General features: G+C 42.0%; 1 protein-coding gene across 4 annotated transcripts in view; it reads right to left on the reverse strand.

The window, feature by feature from the left end:
- Nucleotides 1-10,518: 10,518 nt before the first annotated feature.
- LOC110501632 (uncharacterized) overlaps nt 10,519-26,451 on the reverse strand; it is a 31,652-nt gene continuing 15,719 nt past the window's right edge. For 3 of the 4 annotated variants that reach the window (XM_036959588.2, XM_090215835.1, XM_090215833.1), the window contains exons 7-18: nt 24,328-24,456; nt 23,843-23,962; nt 22,686-22,783; nt 22,396-22,503; nt 22,183-22,311; nt 18,929-19,003; nt 18,158-18,200; nt 16,769-16,871; nt 16,161-16,401; nt 15,094-15,898; nt 14,671-14,867; nt 10,519-14,419 (exon numbers count right to left, since the gene is read on the reverse strand). In XM_036959588.2, coding sequence (XP_036815483.1) covers nt 14,272-14,419; nt 14,671-14,867; nt 15,094-15,898; nt 16,161-16,401; nt 16,769-16,871; nt 18,158-18,200; nt 18,929-19,003; nt 22,183-22,311; nt 22,396-22,503; nt 22,686-22,783; nt 23,843-23,962; nt 24,328-24,456 — 2,196 coding nt within the window. In that variant the 3' untranslated portion in view covers nt 10,519-14,271. Of the gene's footprint in view, nt 14,420-14,670; nt 14,868-15,093; nt 15,899-16,160; nt 16,402-16,768; nt 16,872-18,157; nt 18,201-18,928; nt 19,004-22,182; nt 22,312-22,395; nt 22,504-22,685; nt 22,784-23,842; nt 23,963-24,327; nt 24,457-26,451 lie in introns of those variants that run through there. The other variant, XR_016490598.1, reaches the window with a different exon arrangement.

Consider the following 26,451-nt stretch of genomic DNA (forward strand, 5'->3'; position numbering starts at 1 on the left):
TATGTACTTTACACCACTGACAGCTAGGACTGTGGCATGTGTCTGTGCACTTTCCCTCCGCTGCGCGCTGAAAACGGAACAGTTGGTCACGCCACAATTGATGTTGAATTCAGCGATGCCAGCACATCAGGCTGTAATTTGATATTGATATCATTGGCTTCATGGTGAAATCCCTGAGTGATTTTCTTCCTCGGGCAACTGAGTCAGTGTCACGTTCTGACCTTAGTTCCTTTGTTTTGTCTTTTGTTTTAGTATGGTCATGGCATGAGTTGGGTGGGTTGTCTATGTTAGTTTTTCTATGATTTTCTATTTCTGTGTTTGGCCTGGTATGGTTCTCAATCAGAGGCAGCTGTCAATCGTTGTCCCTGATTGAGAATCATATTTAGGTAGCCTGTTTTCAATTGTGTTTTGTGGGTGGTTATTTTCAGTCTTTGTGTGTCTGCACCAGATAGAACTGTTTTGTTTCTTTGTTGTTTGTTATTCATATTTTTTTTTATTAAATAAGATGAACACTTGCTGCGCTTTGGTCCTCACCTTCTTCCCAAGACAGCTGTTACAGTTAGGAAGGACACCATTATCTTTAAAAAATATATATATATTTAGGGAGTAGATCAGCGTTAACATTTCAATGTAATACTTCGAACACACCGATAGTGTAATTGAATTTTGGTACACCTTTCACTTTCTGAACTTAGTTCCTTTGTTATGTCTTTGTTTTAGTATGGTCAGGGTGTGAGTTGGGGTGGGTAGTCTGTTATTTTTTCAATGTTGTGTTTAGGTGTTTGGCCTGGTATGGTTCTCAATCAGAGGCAGGTGTTGTTCGTTGTCTCTGATTGAGAATCCTACTTAGGTAGCCTTTTCCCACCTGTGTTTTGTGGGTGATTATTTTCTGTCTAGTGTTTTCTGCACCTTTCCGGACTGTTTCGGTTTTCGTTTATTTCAACTTATTTTGTTGTTCAGTTAATAAACATGAACACATACCATGCTGCGCATTGGTCCGACAACACAAGAATTACATTAATTTCCAATTTAACACTACGTTTGCCTTGCAGCATTGCGTTGCAGTTGCAGTGCGTTCGGTGTAGTGCATACGTTGGATTTATCTAATATATTCATCAAACTGCACGCGAAATGGTAGCAGAAGTTGAATTTTGAACTTTTGTTGCATACATATCCAGATGATGCTGCATACTATTTTGCGCAAAAACACTATCGGTATGATCGAAACGTAATTGTCTGCATCAATGCTAATCCCCCATATATTTTTTTGCAAATATATACACTGCTCAAAAAAATAAAGGGAACACTAAAATAACACATCCTAGATCTGAATGAATGAAATATTGTTATTAAATACTTTTCTTTACATAGTTGAATGTGCTGACAGCAAAATCACACAAAAATGATCAATGGAAATCAAATTTATCAACCCATGGAGGTCTGGATTTGAAGTCAAACTCAAAATTAAAGTGGAAAACCACACTACAGGCTGATACAACTTTGATGTAATGTCCTTAAAACAAGTCAAAATGAGGCTCCCTACAACGCCTGGGCATGCTCCTGATGAGGTGGCGGAACTTCTGGACAGTCTGTGGTGCAACGTGGCGTTGGTGGATGGAGCGAGACATGATGTCCCAGATGTGCTCAATTGGATTCAGGTCTGGGGAACGGGCGGGCCAGTCCATAGCATCAATGCCTTCCTCTTGCAGGAACTGCTGACACACTCCAGCCACATGAGGTCTAGCATTGTCTTGCATTAGGAGGAACCCAGGGCCAACCGCACCAGCATATGGTCTCACAAGGGGTCGGAGGATCTCATCTCGGTACCTAATGGCAGTCAGGCTACCTCTGGCGAGCACAAGGAGGGAGGTGCGGCCCCCCAAAGAAATGCCACCCCACACCATGACTGACCCACCGCCAAACCGGTCATGCTGGAGGATGTTGCAGGCAGCAGAACATTCTCCACGGCGTCTCCAGACTCTGTCACATCTGTCACGTGCTCAGTGTGAACCTGCTTTCATCTGTGAAGAGCACAGTGGTGAATTTGCCAATCTTGGTGTTCTCTGGCAAATGCCAAACATCCTGCACGGTGTTGGGCTGTAGGCACAACCCCCACCTGTGGACGTCGGGCCCTCATACCACTCTCATGGAGTCTGTTTCTGACCGTTTGAGCAGACACATGCACATTTGTGGCCTGCTAGAGGTCATTTTGCAGGGCTATGGCAGTGCTCCTCCTGCTCCTCCTTGCACAAAGGCGGAGATAGCGGTCCTGCTGCAGGGTTGTTGCCCTCCTACGGCCTCCTCCGTGTCTCCTGATGTACTGGCCTGTCTCCTGGTAGCGCCTCCATGCTCTGGACACTACGCTGACAGACACAAACCTTCTTGCCACAGCTCACATTGATGTGCCATCCTGGATGAGCTGCACTACCTGAGCCACTTGTGTGGGTTGTAGACTCCATCTCATGCTACCACTAGAGTTAAAGCACCGCCAGCATTCAAAAGTGACCAAAACATCAGCCAGGAAGCATAGGAACTGAGAAGTGGTCTGTGGTCACCACCTGCAGAACCACTCCTTTATTGGGGGTGTCTTGCTAATTGCCTATAATTTCCACCTGTTGTCTATTCCATTTGCACAACAGCATGTGAAATTTATTGTCAATCAGTGTTGCTTTCTAAGAGGACAGTTTGATTTCACAGAAGTGTGATTGACTTGGAGTTACATTGTGTTGTTTAAGTGTTCCCTTTATTGTTTTGAGCAGTGTATATACATACACATGCATACACACAAAAATACATACATACACATACATACATACACATATACACATACATTCATACACATACACTACCGGTCAAAAGTTTTAGAACACCTACTCATTAAAGGGTTTTTCTTTATTTTTTACTATTTTCTACATTGTAGAATAATAGTGAAAACATCAAAACTATGAAATAACACATGGAATCATGTAGTAAAGAAAAAAGTGTTAAACAAATCAAAATGTATTTTATATTAGAGATTCTTCAAATAGCCTCCATTTGCCTTGATGACAGCTTTGAACACTCTAGGCATTCTCTCAACCAGCTTCACCTGGAAGGCTTTTCCAACAGTCTTGAAGGAGTTCCCACATATGCTGAGCACTTGTTGGCTGCTTTTCCTTCACTCTGAGGCCTGACATATCCCAAACCATCTCAATTTGGTTAGGGTTGGGGGATTGTGTAGGCCAGGTCATCTGATGCAGCACTCCATCAATCTCCTTCTTGGTAAAATAGCCCTTACACAGCCTGGAGGTGTGTTGGGTAATTGTCCTGTTGAAAAACAAATGATAGGCCCACTAAGCCCAAACCAGATGGGATGGCGTATTGCTGCAGAATGCTGTGGTAGCCATGCTGGTTAAGTGTGCCTTGAATTCTAAATAAATCCCAGACAGTGTCACCAGCAAAGCACCCCCACACCATAACACCTCCTCCTCCATGCTTTACGATGGGAAATACACATACGGAGATCATCCATTCAACCACACCGCGTCTCACAAAGACACGGCGGTTGGAACCAAAAATCTCCAATTTGGACTCATAAAACCAAAGGACAGATTTCAGATTTCAGTGTCCATTGCTCGTGTTTCTTGGCCAAAGCAAGTCTCTTATTCTTATTGGTGTCCTTTAGTAGTTGTTTCTTTGTAGCAACAGTCTCCTCTGAATAGTTGATGTTGAGATGTGTCTGTTACTTAAACTCATTTATTTGGCTGCAATTTCTGAGGCTGGTAACTCGAATGAACTTATTAGAGGTAACTTTAGGTCTTCCATTTTCTGTATTGACTGACCTTCATGTCTTAAAGTAATGATGGACTGCCGTTTCACTTTGCTTATTTGAGCTGTTCTTGTCATAATATTGACTTGTTATTTTACCAAATAGGGCTATATTCTGTACCCCCCCCCCCCAGCACACCTTGTCACAACACAACTGATTGGCTCAAACACATTAAGAAGGAAAGAAATTCCGCAAATGAACTTTTACAAGGCAATTTATTTCACAAAAGTTATGAACCTATATAGGTTTTATGGACACAGTATGTTTTACATTAGTTATCCTGTTGTTATTAGGTGTTATTATTACCAACCTTCAGCTCCATTCAACCTCTCCCATCTATCTCTTAACACCATCCACATTGGATTTATATTTGCCATATATTTTTCAACTGTGCTGTGATGTTTCACAAAAGTTCTGAACCTTTCTCATAATTTGTACAGATTGTACATTAAAAATACTTTTTTTTGCTAAAGTATTATTATATTATTGATCGATTGACTATGACTTTTCAGATCACCCAGGAGTGCTATCTGCAGAGTGAGCTTCAGGTAAACGTTGCAATTCTTCAGCCATTCCTGGACCTGTGACCAAAAACAAGCTCCATATGGACAGTACCAAAACAAATGATCTAATGATTCTGTCTCTGGGAAGGTTGTATCCCCCCATATATATAACAATCTATTGGTTGCAAGAATTTTGTATAATAATTTTAATGAAAAATGTAAAGTTTTGAATTCGTTTTGCGTATCAGTTCATAAACCATGTGCCATGGAATCGGTACTTCAAAAATCTCTTCCCAACTATTTTGCAATCTATATGGCACGGCTGTCAAATTTTTGGGTCCTTAAATTAAACTTGTATACTTTTTTATTTGTCAATTTTTCTTAACCAATTATGGCCTTTAATGCAGGGCTGACAGACAAGTTCCCTACTTTTCCCCTTTCCACTGTCACGCCCTGATCTGTTTCATCTGTTCTTGTGCTTGTCTCCACCCCTCCAGGTGTCACCCATCTTCCCCATCTTCCCCATTATCCCCTGGGGTTTTATACCTGTGTTTTCTGTCTCTGTGCCAGTTCGTCTTGTTTTGTCAAGTCAACCAGAGTGTTACTCCGTGCTCCTGCTTTTTCATCTTCTCTATTTTTTGTTAGTCATTCCAGTTTTGACCCTTGCCTGCCTTGACTCTGAACCCGCCTGCCACTGTACCTCCTGGACTCTGACCATGTTATGATCTTTTGCCTGTCCACGACCATTCTCGTGCCTGCCCCTTGGATACTAATAAATATCAGAGACTCAAACCATCTGCCTCCCATGTCTGCATCTGGGTCTCACCCTGTGCCCTTATATCCACTTTCCTCTTCCATTTTTGCGGTAATGCTGCAATTAGTTGGTTGTAATTTTGGATAGAGCAGACATTTCCATATATCTTTTGTGAAAACCTGTATCTTTGTAGTGACTGGGTGTATTTTTACAACATCCAAAGTATAATTAATAACTCCACCATGCTCAAAGGGATATTCAATGTCTGTTTTTTTGTTTTACCAATAGGTACCCTTCATTGGAAAACCTCTGGTGTTTGTGGTTGAATCTGTTTGAAATTCACTGCTCAACTGAAACGACCTTACAGATTCTTGTATATGTGGGGTGCATAGATTTTTGTGGGGTGCAGTCATTTAAAAATAATATTATACACTATTATTGCACAGAGTCCATGCAACTTATGTGACTTAAGCACATTTTAACTCCTGAAATTAGGCTTGCCATAAAAAAGTGGTTGAATACTTATTGACTCAAGACATTTCAGCTTTTCATTTTTTATTCATTTGTAAAAATGACAAAAAACACAATTGCACTTTGACATTATGGGGTATTGTGTGTAGGCCAGTCAAAAATCTAAATGTAATCCATTTAATCCAAATTCAGTCTAACACAAAACAAATGTGGAAAAGTCAAAAGGTGTGAATACTTTCTGATGGCACTATGTATTGCAGGAGTCAGGGATGAGCATGTGGTTGTGGTTTGATTCCACCCCCCCCTCCCTAAAGTGCATCAGGCAAAGAGTAGGTATTTTCTATTACCCTGCCAATCATCAAATATGCACTTGCTTTGATACTATGTGCTCTTCTAACGCACTGAATGACATTTCTGCTTCCATTTTGTTTTTGATGCCTTCCCAAACAAATAAATTATTACTAATTGTGTATGGAATTGTGAAAGTGACATATTGAGGATTCCTTAGTCAGTAAATGTTATTGGGTATTCTATGTCTATTGTATTTTCTGTAGGTTGACATTTATTGTCATAAGTCTTGCCCTGCTGGCAGAACTGAGCAGTTTCCAAAAGATTGGCTGTACAGTCAAAATTGTCCACAGTATATCGCAAAAATGAATGTAAACAACATTTCGCTTTTTGGTCTTAATTTAAGGTTAGGCATTAAGGATAGGTTGAAAATCAGATTTTATGACTTTGTGGTTGTGCCAGCTAGTGAGCACTATGCAGAGCTGCCTCCAGTACACGAGTCATCTCAATAAATGACAACCTGCATATTTTCTTCTCAAATACTTTAAGAAGCTGTTGGTAATGCATTACAGCATTAATATGTGTATCTTTTGTTGCCAGTGATATATGAAGCAAGGAGTTATTTCTATTAATTGAGAGAAATAAAATCACAACACAGAACAGTGATATGTTTTGAATTTGAATAAATATAAAAAATTCCCAAATAAATAATACATTCAAAACAGTTGCATTGTAAACATAGCTGTTAATTGCAGAGCTTACATCCCTACACTAATCTGAGAACTCCTGTTCCTGACGGCATTCCAGGAAAGTTCACTGTGGTCCCCTGTAATCAAAGAGAAAATCATCATCCCGGGAAAAAACTAACACGATTCCAGAGCCTCCATCCACATTGGAGTAGTAAGTCTGTGTGAGAACGAGGTGTTAAACTCAGTAGTGAGAATACAGTAGACAGCACAGGTCAAAAAGTGATTGAGGACCTATTTTATGTGTCACGTGCTTATGCCCATATACAGTGCCTTGCGAAAGTATTCGGTCCCCTTGAACGCCCAATTTTTCAGTTTTTGATTTGTTAAAAAAGTTTGAAATATCCAATAAATGTTGTTCCACTTCATGATTGTGTCACACTTGTTGTTGATTCTTCACAAAAAAATACAGTTTTATATCTTTATGTTTGAAGCCTGAAATGTGGCAAAAGGTCGCAAAGTTCAAGGGGGCCGAATACTTTCGCAAGGCACTGTATGTATGTACATCATGTCCTTCCATTCTCCTATGAGTGAGTGCTTATGTAACCTGATAGTGCATCTGTTTATGGTAAAGCATGTGTTTGCACACACACATCTTCCCTGAACCACTTCTCTTGTGTAGAGAGGAACATATCGGGGGACAGACAGAGAGAGCCAGAGATTTCATTCATTGAAGATAAATACACTTTAGTTTTTTTTTTTTAAACTTCATATTATTATAAAATGTTAATACATAAATGCTATTTATATCCTTTCAATGTTTACATGTATAATTATTCTTCCTTTATTAAAAAATTATGTTATCAGCATTGTTCTTTGCTTGTAACCATATGTCATTAGCCCCACCCCTGACGCGACAGATCCTTGTCAACACACACACACACACACACACACACACACACACACACACACACACACACACACACACACACACACACACACACACACACACACACACACACACACACACACACACACACACACAGCAGGAGACAGAGATTAAATTAAATATCAGGCTATGTAAATTACATTTTAAAATCTTTAGTACCTAAATGCATACACGTTATTATTGAACAATCCTTCATATACATGTTTTATAAGTAATTCCTTTCTTCAAGAAAAAAAGGCATTGGGAATTATCTATGGTAAACCAACACCTCGATCTGTCTCTAAATCCCCATCATCAAGATGTGGCTGGTTCAGACACGGTCTCTTCCCCCCATGATCTCCAGCGCCTTCCAGGTTTCGCATGTTTTCATTCCCTGGATAGATCAGCCTTCTTGACTTTAGACCCAGGTTATGTCTTGAGGACAGAAGCGCCAATCGATGCAAAAGTTCACGGTTTTGGAAAAGGGCACAAAATAGTTGACCTCTGTGTAGGCTTTTGAAAAAACATACGAACTAACTGATTTGGTGGCATTTAAACTATTGAATTCGGGACTACCTAAAATTGTAATTTTGGAGTCTGGACTATATGCCACTGAAGAGATTCTTATGGCTTTCAAATCATCTCATCTGCAGACTTCCTCTTCCAATGCGTACCCCGGCAGGTTGTTCCCCTGAGGGCCTGTTCGATCTGACATTGGCTTAAGACTTGCTCTTTCTCTCATCCGCAACGCAGGAGAAAAACACCCTGTTTTTGGTTGAAAAGGGGTGTTGAGGCTGTCGTTTTGTGAAAATCTTCACAGTTGAATCATTGGGTTGGAAAATGTAACCCATATGTCTGTCACTCATATCCACCACACCATTAACACAATCAGGGGCCTCACAAAGAATGGCTTCGAGGGTTTTGTCATTGTGTTCATGACAGGGACACAACACACTGACAATTGGTCTAGGAGACAGGTTTTATTTATTTAGAGTCTTCTGTGGATTATCTCTCGAGGTTTCTTGTCACTCGTAGTGTCCCCCCCCCCCACCCGGAAATTACTGTTTCATATACATTATTACTAAATAGCAGAGACTCACTACTCTACTCTTTAAAATGTTCAAACACATTCCACAGTTCACTACACAATCATATTGACAGCTTTAATGCAAACACATGCTTTACCATAAACAGATGCACTATCAGGTTACATAAGCACTCACTCGATAGTGTGAGAACGGAAGGACAGGATGTACATACAGTGGGGCAAAAAAGTATTTAGTCAGCCACCAATTGTGCAAATTCTCCCACAAAAAGATGAGAGAGGCCTGTAATTTTCATCATAGGTACACTTCAACTATGACAGACAAAATTAGAAAAAAAATCCAGAAAATCACATTGTAGGATTTGTAATGAATTTATTTGCAAATTATGGTGGAAAATAAGTATTTGGTCAATATCAAAAGTTTCTCAATACTTTGTTATATACCCTTTGTTGGCAATGACAGAGGTCAAACGTTTTCTGTAAGTCTTCACAAGGTTTTCACACACTGTTGCTGGTATTTTGGCCCATTCCTCCATGCAGATCTCCTCTAGAGCAGTGATGTTTTGGGGCTGTTGCTGGGCAACACAGACTTTCAACTCCCTCCAAAGATTTTCTAGGGGTTTAGAACTGGAGACTGGCTAGGCACTCCAGGAACTTGAAATGCTTCTTACGAAGCCACTCCTTCGTTGCCCGGGCGGTGTGTTTGGGATCATTGTCATGCTGAAAGACCCAGCCACGTTTCATCTTCAATGCCCTTGCTGATGGAAGGTTTTCACTCAAAATCTCACGATACATGGCCCCATTCATTCTTTCCTTTACACCGATCAGTCGTCCTGGTCCCTTCGAAGAAAAACAGCCCCAAAGCATGATGTTTCCACCCCCATGCTTCACAGTAGGTATGGTGTTCTTTGGATGCAACTCAGCATTCTTTGTCCTCCAAACACGACGAGTTGAGTTTTTACCAAAAAGTAATATTTTGGTTTCATCTGACCATATGACATTCTCCCAATCTTCTTCTGGATCATCCAAATGCTCTCTAGCAAACTTCAGACTGGCCTGGACATGTACTGGCTTAAGCAGGGGGACACGTCTGGCACTGCAGGATTTGAGTCCCTGGCGACGTGGTGTGTTACTGATGGTAAGCTTTGTTACTTTGGTCCCAGCTCTCTGCAGGTCATTCACTAGAACGGTTTGGTTCTGGGATTTTTGCTCACCGTTCTTGTGATCATTTTGACCCCACAGGGTGAGATCTTGCATGGAGCCCCAGATCAAGGGAGATTATCAGTGGTCTTGTATGTCTTCCATTTCCTAATAATTGCTCCCACAGTTGATTTCTTCAAACCAAACTGCTTACCTATTGCAGATTCAGTCTTCCCAGCCTGGTGCAGGTCTACAATTTTGTTTCTGGTGTCCTTTGACAGCTCTTTGGTCTTGGCCATAGTGGAGTTTGGAGTGTGACTGTTTGAGGTTGTAGACAGGTGTCTTTTATACTGATAACAAGTTCAAACAGGTGCCATTAATACAGGTAACGAGTGGAGGACAGAGGAGCCTCTTAATAAAGAAGTTACAGGTCTGTGAGAGCCAGATATCTTGCTTGTTTGTAGGTGACCAAATACTTATTTTCCACCATAATTTGCAAATAAATTCATTAAAAATCCTACAATGTGATTTTCTGGATTTTTTTTCTCATTTTGTCTGTCATAGTTGAAGTGTACCTATGATGAAAATTACAGGCCTCTCTCATCTTTTTAAGTGGGAGAACTTGCACAATTGGTGGCTGAATAAATACTTTTTTGCCCCACTGTATATGGGCATAATCACGAGACACATAAAATAGGTCAAAAATCACTTTTTGACCCGTGCCGTCTACTGTATTCTCTCTCTCAGTAGCCCCACAGTTTAAACCTTTTCCTGCAGTGGGCTAAATCAGGGTCACAGTGTTTCTTAGTAGTCTTAAACAAATCTACTTTGAGACAAAAGTATACACCTCATACACATGGTTATAGCCTTATAAAAACAGAACACCTGTACCGTGTCAGAGTTAAAATGTATTTTATTTTGAGTTTGCATCCCAAAATTACACTTATAATAACATTCCACCCATAACTTCTTGAGTGTAGGGGGCAGTATTTTGAAACTGCCTATTTCTGCCTATCGGTACCCATTTGAAACTGCCTATTTCTCAGGCCAAGAAACTAGAATATGCATATAATTGTCAGATTAGGATAGAAAACACTCTAAAGTTTCCAAAACTGTCCAAATATTGTCTGTGAGTATAACAGAACTGATATTGCAGGCGAAAACCTGAGGAAAATCCAACAAGGAAGTGCTGTTTTTCCTGAAAGCTCTCTGTTCCATTGGATGCCTTACCTCCATTTAAAGGTATATCAACCAGATTCCTTTTCCTATGGCTTCCTCAAGGTGTGAACAGTCTTTAGACATAGTTTCAGGCTTTTATTTTGAAAAATGAGCGAGAAAGAACCCATCACGTCGGAACCCCTCGAGCCTGTGGATTTCTGAACATAACGCGCCAAACAAATGGAGGTATTTTGGATATAAAATAATCTTTATGGAACAAAAGGAACATTTATTGTGTAACTGGGAGTCTGGTGAGTGCAAACATCCGAAGTTCATCCAAGGTAAGTGATTTAATTTATTGCTCTTCTGACTTTCGTGACCAATCTACTTGGCTGCTAGCTGTTTGTAATATTTTGTCTACTGAGAGAGATGTTCTTACATAAACGCTTGGTATGCTTTCACCGAAAAGCTTTATTGAAATCTGACACACCAGGGGGATTAACAACAAGCTAATCTGTGTTTTGCTATATTGCACTTGTGATTTCATGAAAATGAAATATTTTTATAATTTAATTTGAATTTGGCTGTGAGCTGCCCAGGAGGAGACACATTATTTACAAACAATTGAGGGACGGCAACTGGTAAGTCAATTTAAATAAATTAGTATAAAAATAAATGATGAAGAATAAAATCAAGGCGAGTAACACATAAAAAAGGTACCCAGTCTTATAGAGAGGAGGCTATTTACAAGTCTTATGAGAACTAGGACGAGGGCGTGACGGTACCATGGAAAGCCCCGCTGACAGCTGACTCTAGGCATTTAGAAGAAATGTCTATGTGGTCAGCAGCCACTACAAAATAACACAAGGCATTTTTGAATATAGGGTGTTATTTATATGTAAAGCAAGTAGTGGCAAGAGAACCGTTGACGATACATAAGGTGTATAGCAAGTAATGACAAGAGAATCGTTGAAGATGCACATGGGTAATAGTACTAGGTGAATGTGAAAGTTGTGTGATTTTGAGAAATTACATATTAAACTGAAATTTGGATAATAAGTTTGAAATTTGATATCAAGCTGATAGAAATGTGGATAAGAAATATATTGAAATGATTAGTATTAAGATTGACATCTGGATAATAAGCTGATTGAAATTTGGACAATAAGAGGATTGAAATTGAGCTATTAAGTATTTAGTGAATGAGAGCTGTCAGGGGACTAGTAAGTGTGAATATGGAGTGAATGTGAGCTGAGTTTGCCAGTTCTGTGTGAGCTGATCTATAACGTTATCTACAGTAGAGGTTAACATGTGTCAGAAATCTCTTAAGAGACATCATGTCTCAGGGGATGTCTCGATTAGTAACAAGGAAAACATGTTTAGATTACATGTCTCGATTTGTAACAAGGATAACACCTCTGAGGGTAACATGACTCATTTTGATTATATGACGATAACATGTCTCATCAGTGGAGTTTCATGTACACTACCGGTCAAAAGTTTTAGAACACCTACTCATTCTGGGGTTTTTCTTTATTTTTACTATTTTCTACATTGTAGAATAATAGTGAAGACATCAAAACTATGAAATAACACATATGGAATCATGTTGTAACCAAAAAAGTGTTAAACAAATCAAAATATATTTTATATTTGAGATTCTTCTAATAGCCACCCTTTGCCTTGATGACAGCCTTGCACGCTCTAGGCGTTCTCTCAACCAGCTACCAGATTGACCTAGAGTGTCCCTGTGCAAGAATTTCCACAACACCACCATGGTCATGGAACAAAATAAACGTTTTTAAAAAGTATACAAAACATTAGGAATACCTTCCTAATAGGAACACCCCCCCCCCCCTCTCTCTGAATGGCACACATACACAATCTATATCTCAATTGTCTCAAGGCTAAAAATCCTTCTTTAACCTGTCTTCTCCCCTTCATCTACAATAAACAAAGTGGATTTAACAACTGAAATCAAGAAGGGATCATACCTTACACCTAGATTCACCTGGACAGTCTATGTAACGGAAAGAGCAGATGTTCTTAATGTTTTGTATACTCAGTGCATTCGGAAAGTATTCAGACCCCTTGACTTTTCCCACATTTTGTTACGTTACAGCCTTATTCTATAATTGATTAAATAGTCCCCCCCCCCCCCCACATCAACCTACACACAATACCCCATAATGACTATGAAAAAACAGGTTTTTAGAAATGTGTACAAACTTATATGAAAAAAAAGGAAATATCACATTTACATAAGTATTCATACCCTTTACTCAGTATTTTGTTGACAGCAATTACAGCCTCTCAAACTCTGTCAGGTTGAATGTGGAGCATCGCTGCACAGCTATTTTCAGGTCTCTCTAGAGATGTTTGATCAGGTTCAAGTCCGGGCTCTGGCTGGGCCACTCAAGGACATTCAGAGACTTGTCCCGAAGCCACTCCTGCGTTGTCTTGGCTTTGTGCCTAGGGTCATTGTCCTGTTGGAAGGTGAACCTTCGCCCCAGTCTGAGATCCCGAGGGCTCTGGAGCAGGTTTTCATCAAGGATCTCTCTGTACTTTGTTTCAGCTCATCTTTGCCTCGATCCTGACTAGTCTCCAAGTCCCTGCCACTGAAAAACATCCCCACAACATGTTGCTGCCACCACCATACTTCACCGTAGGGATGGTGCCAAGTGTCCTGCAGACGTGACCTTTGGCATTCAGGCCAAAGAGTTCAATCTTGGTTTCATCAGACCATGGTCTGAGAGTCCTTGGAGTGCCTTTTGGCAAACTCCAAGCGGGTTGTCATGTGCCTTTTAATTGGGAGTGGCTTCCGTCCAGTCACTCTACCATAAAGGCCTGATTGATGGAGTGCTGCAGAGATGGTTGTCCTTCTGGAAGGTTTTCCCATCTCCACAGAGGAACTCTGGACTTGTGCCAGAGTGACCATCAGGTTCTTGGTCACGTCACTGACCAAGGCCCTTCTCCCCCGATTGCTCAGTTTGAACGGGCAGGCAGCTCTAGGAAGAGTTTTGGTGGTTCCAAACTTCATCCATTTAAGAATGATGGAGGCCACTGTATTCTTGGGGACCTTCAAAGTTGTGTGCCTTTCCAAATCATGTCCAATCAATTTAAAATACTACAGGTGGACTCTAATCAAGGATGATCAATCTCAAGGATGATCAACGGAAACAGGATGCACCTGAGCTTATTTTCGAGTCTCATAGCAAAGGGTCTGAATACTTATGTAAATAAGGTATCTGTTTTTTATTTTTAATAGATTTGCAAAAATTACTACAAACCTGTTGTTACTTTGTCATTATGGGGTATTATGTGTTCATTTCCTTTTTTTGTTTGTAAAAAAAATCCCTATAAAACAAGTTTAAAAAGTGTAAAAAGGTAAACGGTAGGCAGGAATTATCTGTGACTATCCCCAAGTCTGCCTCACCTTACAGAGTAAGATGGATGACAACCCCTCCATCCATATCCCGCCCACAGGCCCCTACACAGGCCCCATGGACTCCACGTCAGTAAGAACCTGGTCGAGGATTTCGTCAATGACTGAACAGTCATAGTTTACTTGTTCGAGGTCCAGTGCTGGGACAAACGTGACCAGGAGACGACCAACGCTCCTCCGAAGCTCCCTCAGTCTGCGAGAGAGAGAGAGAGAGAGAGAGAGAGAGAGAGAGAGAGAGAGAGAGAGAGAGAGAGAGAGAGAGAGAGAGAGAGAGAGAGAGAGAGAGAGAGAGAGAGAGACAGACAGACAGACAGACAGACAGAAAAACTGATTGTCAACATGTACACTGTCAGAAATGAATACTGAAGGAAACAATCTTATCCTCACGTCTGGGGCGTATCCGAGGTTGAGACATTAGCAGCACTAGTGGCCTCTCCGTCTCACCTCTCTGCCTGGTCAGCTGATGTCTGAGCGCCCTCGCTCTCCTGTTTCTCTCTCAGCTGTTTCTCTTTCTCCTGTTTCTCTCTCTCCTGTTTCTCTCTCTCCCACTCTTGTTTCTCCCTCTTCAGCTCCACCACGTCCTGCTGCAGTGTCTCACAAAGAGACCAGAGGTTGCCCCTCTCCTCCTCTATAATCTCAACCTGTAAATTGGGGAGCAGGCAGGGTCACAGAGGGGATGGATGACAAAAGATTATGGGGAGAGGAAGGAGATATCAGATAGACACCCTGGCAATGTTCTTTTGCACACTGCATTGTCCATTTAACAAATACTAACTGTACCGACAGCTGCTGGGCAAATCTTACTCATTAAATATTAACAGCATACAAATATATATGAGGCTACAAGATGGCCAGCTGGTGACTGACCTTAATCCTCTCCGACTGCTCTCCTTCTTCCCCTCCTCCAGTCTGACAGGCCTGGTGGCAGTGCTCTCTCTTCACAGTGGCCTGGGAGAGCTCCTGCATGCTGCCCTCCAGGTTATGGAGCTGCGAGGTCAACTTGTTGACTTGCTCCTTGAACTGGTCCCTCTCGTGGGCTGCAGCCTGCATGAGCTCCAGCAGCTGGTCCTGCTGCTCCTGGGCCTCTGACAGGTTACGGAAGTCAATCATAGGATGGTCTGATGGGTTTGGGGCGGATGGACCAGAAGAGGATGGGCCAGCAGAGGGTGGGTTGTGTGTGGAAAGGCCTGGTTCGGTTCTGTCCCTACCTTTTTCCTCCTTCTCCCTTTTCTCCTTGTGCTCCTCATCTTCATCCTTCACTTTTCTCCTGATCTCTGTCTGGGTGGTGATGCTCACCTGCTCTGAAGAAGGTGGTGGAGGGAAGTAGCTGGTCGCCGCAGTTCCCGTCTCCACAGAGCTTGTTCCTGTGCAGCTAGTTTTAACGTTGCCAGTGCCAGAAGATGTCTCCATGGCCCTGCTCTCTGATTTTACCATGGCAAGGTCAAAGGTTGCCTTCTTTTGAATAGGGGTGCTGTTGATCTCCAAGATCATAATGTCATCGTCATCCATGATGTTATCGTCGTCATCGTCAACAGGGATGACGACTGATGTGGATGACATGGTTGTTTCAGCAGCCGGTGATACAGTCTCCATGGGGGTGTTGTTGTGGAAACCATTCAACCTGGGTTTTTTTGTCTCAATTTCAGGGGTCATGGCCAGGGTTCTCTTCATTCTGTAGAGAGGGTATGGGGGCTTATCACTTGATGCACTATTGAATGAATAATGATGATTATTGACAGAAATTATCTGTCCCCTGTGGCAATGATATGAACTACAAACACTATGAGAGAGAGAGAGAGAGAGAGAGAGAGAGAGAGAGATAGAGATAGAGATAGAGATAGAGATAGAGATAGAGAGAGAGAGAGAGAGAGAGAGAGAGAGAGAGAGAGAGAGCGAGCATTCAAGGGAGGAGAGACCCTACCTAGTGGGCCTACCTTGGGTTTGAAGGGGTTGACGCGGCCGTAGAGGTTGAAGGGGCTGGAGGGGTTGACGGGGGCGGAGGGGTTGACGGGGCCCGAGGGGTTGACGGGGCCCGAGGGGTTGACGGGGCCCGAGGGGTTGACGGGGCCGGAGGGGTTGACGGGGCCGGAGGGGTTGACGGGGCCGGAGGGGTTGACGGGGCCGGAGGGGTTGACGGGGCCGGCGGGGTTGACGGGGTCGGAGGGGTTGAAGGGGCTGGAGGGGTTGACAGAAAGGGAAATGTTTTTGGAGGAAGGGCTGGTCCCTACATCTTAGCCATGTTCTGTTATAATCTCCACCCGGCACAGCCAGAAGAGGACTGGCCACCCTTCATAGCCTGGTTCCTCTCTAGGTTTCTTCCTAGGGAGTTTTTCCTAGCCACCGTGCTTCTACACCTGCATTGCTTGCTGTTTGGGGTTTTAGGCTGGGTTTCTGTACAGCACTTTGAGACATCAGCTGATGTAAGACGGGCTTTATAAATACATTTGATATGAAGAGACGCACATGTATATCAATACCGACATCATTCAAAACATCCCCATCAACATAACACATGCACACACAGCTCGTACAGTAGACTTACATGCTTTGGCGAGGCAAGAGATCCTCTGGTGCTTCAGAGTCTTGTTCTTCTGAGCCAGAGCCTTAATCTGCATCTGCTCTGCCTTCTTCTGCTCATCTTCATTCTGACACACACACACCAGGGTAGTTTGGGTAGGGTACACAACATATTAGGGAGAACAAAACATTTGTGGGCATAACATTATCATCAACCAGGGTGTGACATACACTACATGACTAAAAGCATGTGGACACCTGCTTGTCGAACATCTCATTCCAAAGTCATGGGCATTCATATGGAGTTGGTCCCCCCTTTGCGGCTATAACAGCCTCCGCTCTTCTGGGAAGGCTTTCCACTAGATGTTGGAACATTCCTGCTGGGACTTGCTTCCATTCTAGCCACAAGAGCATTAGTGATGTTGGGCGATTAGGCCTGGTTCGCAGTCAGCTTTCCAATTTATCCCAAAGGTGTTTAATGGTGTTGAGGTCAGGGCTCTGGACCTCACTTTGTGAACAGGGCATTGTCATGTTGAAACAGGAAAGGACCTTCCCCAAACTGTTGCCACAAAGTTGGAAGCACAGAATAGACTAGAATGTCATTGTATGCAGTAGCGTTAAGATTTTCCTTCACTTGAACTAAGGGGCCTAGCCCGAACCATAAAAAACAGCCCCAGACCATTATTCCTCCTCCACCAAATTTTACAGTTGGCACTATGCATTTAGGAAGGTTGCATTCTCCTGGCATCTGCCAAACCCAGATTTGTCCGTCGGACTACCAGATGGTGAAGCGTGATTTGTCACTTCAGAGAAAGTGTTTCCACTGCTCCAGAGTCCAATGGCGGTGAGCTTTACACCACTCCAGCCGACGCTTGGCATTGTGTATGGTGATCTTAGGCTGGTATGCCGCTGATCGGCCATGGAAACCAATTTCATGAAGCTCCCGTAGAACAGTTATTGTGCTGACGTTGCTTCCAGAGTCAGTTTGGAACTCGGTAGTGAGTGTTGCAACCGAGGACAGACTTCAGCACTCGACGGTCCCGCTCTGTGAGTTTGTGTGGCCTACCACTTCGCTGCTGAGCCATTGTTGCCCCTAGACATTTCCACTTCACAATAAGAGCAATACAGTTGACCGGGACAGCTCTTGCAAGGCAGAAATTTGACAAACTTACATTTTTTTGTAAAGGTGGCATCCTATGACAGTGCCACATTGAAAGTCACTGAGCTCTTCCGTATGAGCCATTTTACTACTAATTTTTGTCTATGGAGATTGCATGGCTGTGTGCTCGATTTGATACACCTGTCAACAATGGATGTGGCTGAACTATCCAAATCCACTAACTTGATGGGGTTTCCACATACTTTTGCTTATGTAGTGTATACACTGACGGACAGACACACACAGACAGCTAACCTGTTGTCGTTTCTTATCCTGCTTCATTTTGGTGTTCCTTTCACTGTGAAACAGAACACAGATTGACTGACATATAAAAAAAAACTGGCACCATCTAGATTTGATTGAACATGAAAATCAGTAATTGCATTCATCTTACCTCCTATACATTCTATAAAATAGCCTATATACAATGTTAATGCCTTGCCTACTGTGCTGCTAAATGAAGGCAAAATCTCACTTGCATATGAATCTGTCAAGTCAACCGTTTTCTTTGGGTTTTACACTTTTCTAGTCTAAACACCAGCTCATTTGTCCTCATAAATATGCAAATGCCATTTGACATGTGACTGCAAGCATGCAGTTGACTATGCCAGCTAGCTATTTTGCGTTTGATAGTAAGCCATTTTTTTGTCTAACATGTTACACAAAAAAATGTTTTACCTGCGTCGAGTAAAACGTAAACGGCCCAGCTTCTACCAAATGCAAGTATTGTGGTGGGAAAACTCTCAGCATCATGAAAACTCAAGCAACTTGTGCCGCGAGCCAGCATGGCAAACATGTCACGATTATTTTGCCTACATCAATAAATCATACAAAGCACTTTATTGTCAATCTTAACACATTTTGTGCAAGGCCTAACGTTGTTTTTTCACTCCATGCATAGACAAAATAACGATGCATGTTTCAGCCTCAAGGTTCATTATCTGCAAATAGCCTACATGTTCAGTTATGCATTACAAATATATTTAGATGCAGCATCCTTGATACAGTATATGGTTGGGTTCTCACTATTGCTTGTAGGTTTTCTGGTATGAAGGTTGGTCATCATCGGAGTCTTCAGGTTCTTCCTCTACCGTGCAGCTCCTGGAATAGGGGATACTGAATGTCTATATACTGTAGTGGCAACGTCAACACACACAAATGCATGCACACTGGTTGGCAAGTAGGCATGCACAGACAATATACACTGAGTATACAAAACATTAAGAACACTTGCTCTTTCCTTGACATAGGCTGACCGGGTGAAAGCTATCACCCCTTACTGTTGTTACTTGTTAAATCCACTTCATCAGTGTAGATGAAGGGGAGAAGACAGGTTAAAGAAGGATTTTTAAGCCTTGAGGATTATGTATGTGTGCCAGTCAGCGGGTGAATGGTCAAGACATACGATTTAGGTGCCTTTGAACAGGGCATGGTAGTAGTTGCCAGGCAACTAAGAACTGTAACGCTGCTGGGTTTTTTACACTCAACAGTTTTGTCATGACTGTCCTGTGAGAATCCAAATAGGTCAGATCAGCTTTGCAATTAATAACTTCAACCAGACTACCTCTCACCCGCAGAGGGGGAGACTGGTGGGGGTTAACACCTCACACCCTGTTGTAAATCAAGGACAGAACACTCAGACCTTCCCTATCCAAATCACCCAAGGAATGTGCTTTGTTTCAAGAATACTTTTTCCCACCAAAACTCTTAACTCGTTCAAAAGTAACTACTGGAACAATATTTCTAACATAGAAAGTTGGGAATGATCTGAGGCAACTTAACTTCATTGGGATAGGGGGCAGCAACTTTTGGATGAAAAGCGTGCCCAGAGTAAACTACCTCCTACTCAGTCCCAGATGCTAATATATGCTAATATATGCATATTGGATAGAAAACACTCTGAAGTTTCTAAAACTGTTTGAATGATGTCTGTGAGTATAACAGAACTCATATGGCAGAAAAAAACCAGAGAAAAAATCCAAACAGGAAATCTGAGGTTTGTCGTTTTTCAACTCAGCCCCTATTGAAGATACAGTGGGATATTGGTTATGTTGCACTTCCTAAGGCTTCCACTAGATGTCAACCATCTTTAGAACGTTGTTTGAGGCTTCTACTATGAAGGGGGGCTGAATGAGAGGGGAATGAGTCATAGGTCTGCCTGAGTCCCACGAGCTGACCATGCGCGGTCATGAGAGAGTTAGCTCTCGTTCCATTGCTTTTCTACAGATAATGGAATTCTCCGGTTGGAACATTATTGAACATTTATGATAAAAACATCCTAAAGATTGATTCTATACATTGTTTGATATGTATCTACGACCAGTAATATACGTTTTTTGAATTTTCGTCCGACCTTTCTGCTGGAAGTTGCACGCGCTTTTCGATTTGTTTACCAAACGCCCTAACAAAAGGAGGTATATGGACATAAATTATGAACTTTATCGAACAAATCAAACATTTACTGTGGAACTGGGATTCCTGGGAGTGCATTCTGATGAAGATCATCAAAGGTAAGTGAATATTTATAATGCTATTTCTGACTAATGTTGACTGCGCAACATGGCAGATATTTATTTTGGCTGGTTTGGGCTCTGAGCTCCGTATTCAGATTATTGCATGGTATGCTTTTTCCATGTTCAAAGGCACCTAAGTGTTTTTGAAATCTGACACAGCGGTTGCATTAAGGAGAAGTTTATCTAAAGTTCCATGCATAACACTTGTATTTTCATCCACATTTATAATGAGTGTTTCTGTAAATTGATGTGGCTCTCTGCAAAATCACTGCATGTTTTGGAACTGAACATAACATGCCAATGTAAAATGAGATTTTTAGATATAAATATGCACTTTATCGAACAAAACATACATGCATTGTGTAACATGAAGTCCTATGAGTGTCATCTGATGAAGATCATCAAAGGTTATTGATTCATTTTATCTCTATTTGTGATTTTTGTGACTCCTCTCTTTGGCTGGAAAAATGGCTAGGTTTATTCTGTGACTTAGTCGTGACCTAACATAATCATTTGTGGAGCTTTTGCTGTAAAGCATTTTTTAAATCAACACTGTGGCTGGATTCATGATAATTGTATCTTTAAAATGGTGCCTAATACTTGTATGTTTGAGAAATTTGATTTATGAGATTTCTGTTGATTTGTATTTGGTGCCCTGCAATTTTATTGGCTGTTGGCGAGGGGTTCCGCTAGCAGAACGGGGTTAGCGGAACCCCATTCCCAGACAGGTTACCACTAATATATTTTTTGGTAGTACTTTTTGTGATGTCATTAAATATGTTATAAAGGAAATACTGTAACTTAAAGTATACACACTACATGTATGAAGTTTCCATCCTCTGTGTTGTGCATGCTATATGAAAATGATGAAAGTGTTTTTGTTATGAAAGGGATGTGATTTGAGAAACTATAGGAGGAAATTGTTTCTATAACTGTCCACAGTAAGTAGTCACCACCCCCTTGAGTGAGGTCAGAGAGCGTGTCAAGTTGATGGAACCGCTCATTTTGAACAAACTGTATAAAATTATGGGTTAAGAATTAACATACCAGACCAGAGAGACTGCAGCTTTACGTTTAAAGTGGTTTGAACTCTGAATCTCAACACGAGGTAGAGACAATAAAGTCCCCTCCCGGACAATCACTGGTACGGCTGATTAGCTGTCCTAAGTAAAGTATCTAGAAACGCAAATTGAAGTGGAACCATTCTACTACTCTGCTCAAACCACTGTAGTACACTACTCTCATCACCCCACTGGGAACCATCGACACGGCTGGCTAGCCTATCTTCAAAGAAGCATCTTCCAGAGCGAATGGAAGGAGAATACATTTGTAGGTCTGTTCAGGACTACACGACAAGTCACCGGATACCAGACGACTGCAGAGGAGAACAACAGAGAAACCCCTTTTGGACAATCAGAGACTTACAAATGTGCCGTGAAAAGGCCCTGTCCACTGAGAGAAACCAAGGATTTTCACGTTAAAAAAATGTGGGAAGCATTGGAGTCAACATGGGTTAGCATCCCTGTGGAATGCTTTCGACACGTAGTCCATACCATAACGAATTGAAGATGTTCTGAGGGCAAAATGGGCGGGTGCAACTCTTAAATCAAATCAAATTGTATTTGTCACATGTGCCAAATAAAACAGGTGTAGACCTTACCGTGAAATGGTAAATTACAAGCCTGTGGTGTTCCTAATGTTTGGCATACTCAGTGTATTTTATAACACCTGTTATAAGTATTATTGTTTGATCTAGGTGGGACTCACCTGAACTGGGGGTCAGGGTTCATGTGGCAGAACCACTCCTTTGGGAGCCGTTTGCAATCAATTCCATCTGGCAGCTTCCTCCAGCGCAGGCAGGTGTCACACTGCACCCAGTTCTGGTCTGGACGTTTCCTATGGATGTAGAGATACACAGAATAACCAGTTAGAGGAGGGATGGAGAGAGGAGAAAGGAAAACAGAGGAGTGTTTTACTTACATGGTGTCTTCCACTGGTGTGGTGCTGCTAGGATCTTCTTTATTTCTCTTAAAGCGCATCTCTTTCCAGTAGTCCTCCAGCTTTACCCCCAAGTTGTTGATGGTTTTCCTGCACATAGAAAATAAGAAATAAACAGACAGTTCACCTAGTGCTGATTTATTCAACTAGATTATTGAAAGTACACCATCTTTAAAGTGAGTGTGGGCAGATTGACGATAAATAGTTTTGTTTTATTGAGTGGAAAACAGTTCCTCAGGACATGTTCTTGAATGGAGCACTCTCCTCATTACCTGTATTTGTCAGTATTGTCAAAATCCTGCTTGTTGTGGGTGGGCTCCAGAAAGTTACACTCGATGACCCCAATAACCCCGAGACCTTGGTTGTTGGCCTGAGGGAGGGGGGTAGAGGTGGTTATGGGGTCAGTGACAGGATATACAGTGCATTCGGAAAGTATTCAGACTGCTTCGCCTTTTCCACATTTTGTTACGTTACAGCCTTATTCTAAAATTGATTGAATTGTTTCCCTTAGCAATCTACAGCGAAAACAGGGTTGTATAATTTTTTTGCACATTTATTACAAATAAAATATATCTTATTTACATAAGTATTCAGATCCTTCGCTAGAGACTCGAAATTGAGCTCAGGTGCATCATGTTTCCATTGATCATCCTTGAGATGTTTCTACAACTTGATTGGAGTCCACCTATGGTAAATTCAATTCAATTGGACATGATTTGGTAAGGCACAAAACCAAGCCATGAGGTTGAAGGAATTGTCCGTTGAGGATCGAGGGAAAGATGAACGGAGGAAAGTACAGAGAGATCCTTGATGAAAACTTGCTGCGGAGCACTCAGGACGTCAGACTGGGGCAACTTCCAACAGGACAACGACTCTAAGCACAAAGCCAAGACAACGCAGGAGTGGCTTCGGGACAAGTCTCTAAATGTCCTTGAGTGGCGCAGCCAGAGCCCGGACTTGAACCCGATATAATCTCTGGAGAGACCTGAAAATAGCTGTGCAGTGACGCTCCCCATCCATCCTAACAAAGCTTGAGAGGATCTGCAGAGAAGACACTCCCCAAATACAGGTGTGCCAAGCTTGTAGCGTCATACCCAAGAAGACTCAATAATGTGATCGCTGCCAAAGGTGCTTCAACAAAGTACTAAGTAAAGGGTCTGAATACTTATGTAAAATGTGATATTTCATTATTTCTTTGGAAAAAATAAAAACCTGTGTTTTCTTTGTCATTATTATTGTGTATTGTGTGTAGATTTATGAGGGGAAAAACAATTTAATCCATTTTAGAATAAGGCTGTAACATATTTTTGGGGGAAAAAGTCAAGGGGATCTGAAAACTTTCTGAATACAAGTCCCACAATAGAAGCATCTGAGTACCACAATGGATGGCAGTCATTTTTCTTATGCACATGCACATACACTATTATACCTTGAGTTGAATGCCCACTCGCTCATAGGCTTTGATAAGGCGGTTTTTGTGGTACATCATGATGCCGTATTGGTCCTTGCACTTGGTGTTGTACCCAAAGGTCACGGGGATGCGTCTGTTCTGGTATAGGACTTAAGGACAACTCAAACAGAAAGGAGAGCAGTGGCATATATATATATATCCTTTTCCCCTTTTTGAAAAATATCATATTGTATCACTATGTTGAACATGAACATCCAACTATGGAATACATTTAACTTATAATTAGCTAACGATAGGTAACTGATTATTGCAAGCTTATAATGTATTGCGTCTATAGCAGTGACTGATGGTATGTCTTGTATATAGAGCATACTACCCATATTTTCCTATTTCTAATTTCCCTCCAAATGCAAACAAAAGTTGTGTCGTCTCGAGGATATGACAACATGCGCACGCACACAGACTAAATCCATCCAGAGAGGCCCCGGGGTGAGGAAGGATACCACAAAGTTGGGCTTGTAATGGTCCTTAGCAATGCAAGCCAGGCTCTTGGAGATGAGCTCAGTCTTCACTTTCTGACCTCGAATTATGATCTGCATCCGGGGCTTCAGGTACAGAATACTGCAGTATGCCTGAGAACACAACAACACTTTGATAAACAATCAAAATATGAAATATTTCACACATACAAAATTATAAAACTAGTCAAAGGACGAGGTTCACACATCTTGCATAGTCTTCACATTTTGCTGCCTTAGAATTAAATAAAATGGGATTAAATTAGATATTTCTTGCTACACAACCTACACTACATTTTCAAAGTGAAAGAAAAATTATAGAAAATGATTGTCACGACTCCTACCGAAGGTAGCTCCCCTTCCTGTTCGGGTGGCGCTCGGCGGTCGTCGTCACCGGCCTACTAGCTGCCACTGATCCCTTTTCCCCTTTTCTGTTTATTGGTTTCACCTGTGTTTGTTTTAGGCTGATTGGTCAGGCTTTATTTACCAGCAGGCTTGCCTGGTTGTGCGGGATTGTTTGATGTACGTGTGTACACGTCTGTGGGTCATGGTTTTCCCATTTGCTTGGGTTTTTGCTGGACTGTTCAAGTCCCCCGTGTTTGGGGCATTTGTTTTGGTGGGCGCCCCGTGTTTTGTGGGGTTGGCGTATGTTCACCGTTGTTGTGCATTAAACGGTATTAGCACTAACCTGAACTCTGCTTCCTGTGCCTGACTTCTCACCCACTACACCCCGGACATTACAATTTTCCAAATGAATAATAGATTGCATATGTCTTCACACCCCAGAGTTAATACTTGGTGGAAGCACCTTTAGCAGCCATTACAAGCTGTGAACAATTTTAGATAAGATTCTACATCCGAAAGCACATCCGAAAGTATTCAGACCCCTTGACTTTTTCCACATTTTGTTACGTTACAGCCTTATTTTAAAATTGATTAAATATATTTTTTCCTCATCAATCTACACACAATACACCATAATGACAAAGCAAAAACAGGTTGACATTTTAGCAAGTTTATAAAAAATAAAAAGCTGAAATATCACATTTACATAGGTATTCAGAGCCTTTACTAAGTACTTTGTTAAATTACCTTTGGCCACGATTACAGCCTTGAGTATTCTTGGGTATGACGCTACAGGCTTGGCACACCTATATTTGGGGAGTTTCTCCCATTCTTCTCTGCAGATCATCTCAAGCTCTGTTAGGATGGATGGGGAGCGTCGCTGCACAGCTATTTTCAGGTCTCTCCAGAGATGTTCGATCGGGTTCAAGTCTGGGCTCTGGCTGGGCCACTCAAGGACATTTAGAGACTTGTCCCGAAGCCACTAATGCGTTGTTTTGGCTTTGTGCTTAGGGTTGTTGTCCTGTTGGAAGGAGAACCTTTGCCCCAGTCTAAGGTTCTGAGGGCTCTGGAGCAGGTTTTCATCAAGGATCTGTCTCTACTTTGCTCCGTTCATCTTTCCTTAGATCCTGATTAGTCTCCAAGTCCCTACCACCGAAAAACATCCCCTCAGCATGATGCCGTCACCACAATGCTTCACCGTTGGGATGGTGCCAGGTTTCCTCCAGACGTCATGCTTGGCATTCAGGCCAAATAATTCAATCTGGGTTTCATCAGACCAGAGAATCTTGTTTCTCATGTTTGAGAGTCCTTTGGGTGGCTTTTGGCAAACTCCAAGCAGGCTGTTGTGACAGGTTAAAGGAAATATTCATAGCGTAACACTGTCATGTGTATTTTACTGAGGAGTGGCTTCCGTCTGGCCACTCTACCATAAAGGCCTGATTGTTGGAGTGCTTCAGAGATGGTTGTCCTTCTGGAAGGTTCTCCCATCTCCACAGAGGAACTCTGGAGGTCTGTCGGAGTGACCTTCGGGTTCTTGGTCACCTCTCTGACCAAGGCCCCTCCTCCCTGATTGCTCAGTTTGGCCGGGTGGCCAGCTCTAAAAAGTCTTGGTGGTTCCAAACTTCATACATTTGAGAATGATGGAGACCACTGTGTTCTTGGGGACCTTCAATGTTGCCAACATTTTTTGGTACCCTTCCCCAGATCTGTGCCTCGACACAATTCTGTCTCGGAACTCTACGGACAATTCCTTTGACCTCATGG

This window comes from Oncorhynchus mykiss, chromosome 22, assembly GCF_057628025.1.
Source record: "Oncorhynchus mykiss isolate SJ-2025 chromosome 22, ASM5762802v1, whole genome shotgun sequence".
Lineage (NCBI taxonomy): Eukaryota > Metazoa > Chordata > Actinopteri > Salmoniformes > Salmonidae > Oncorhynchus > Oncorhynchus mykiss.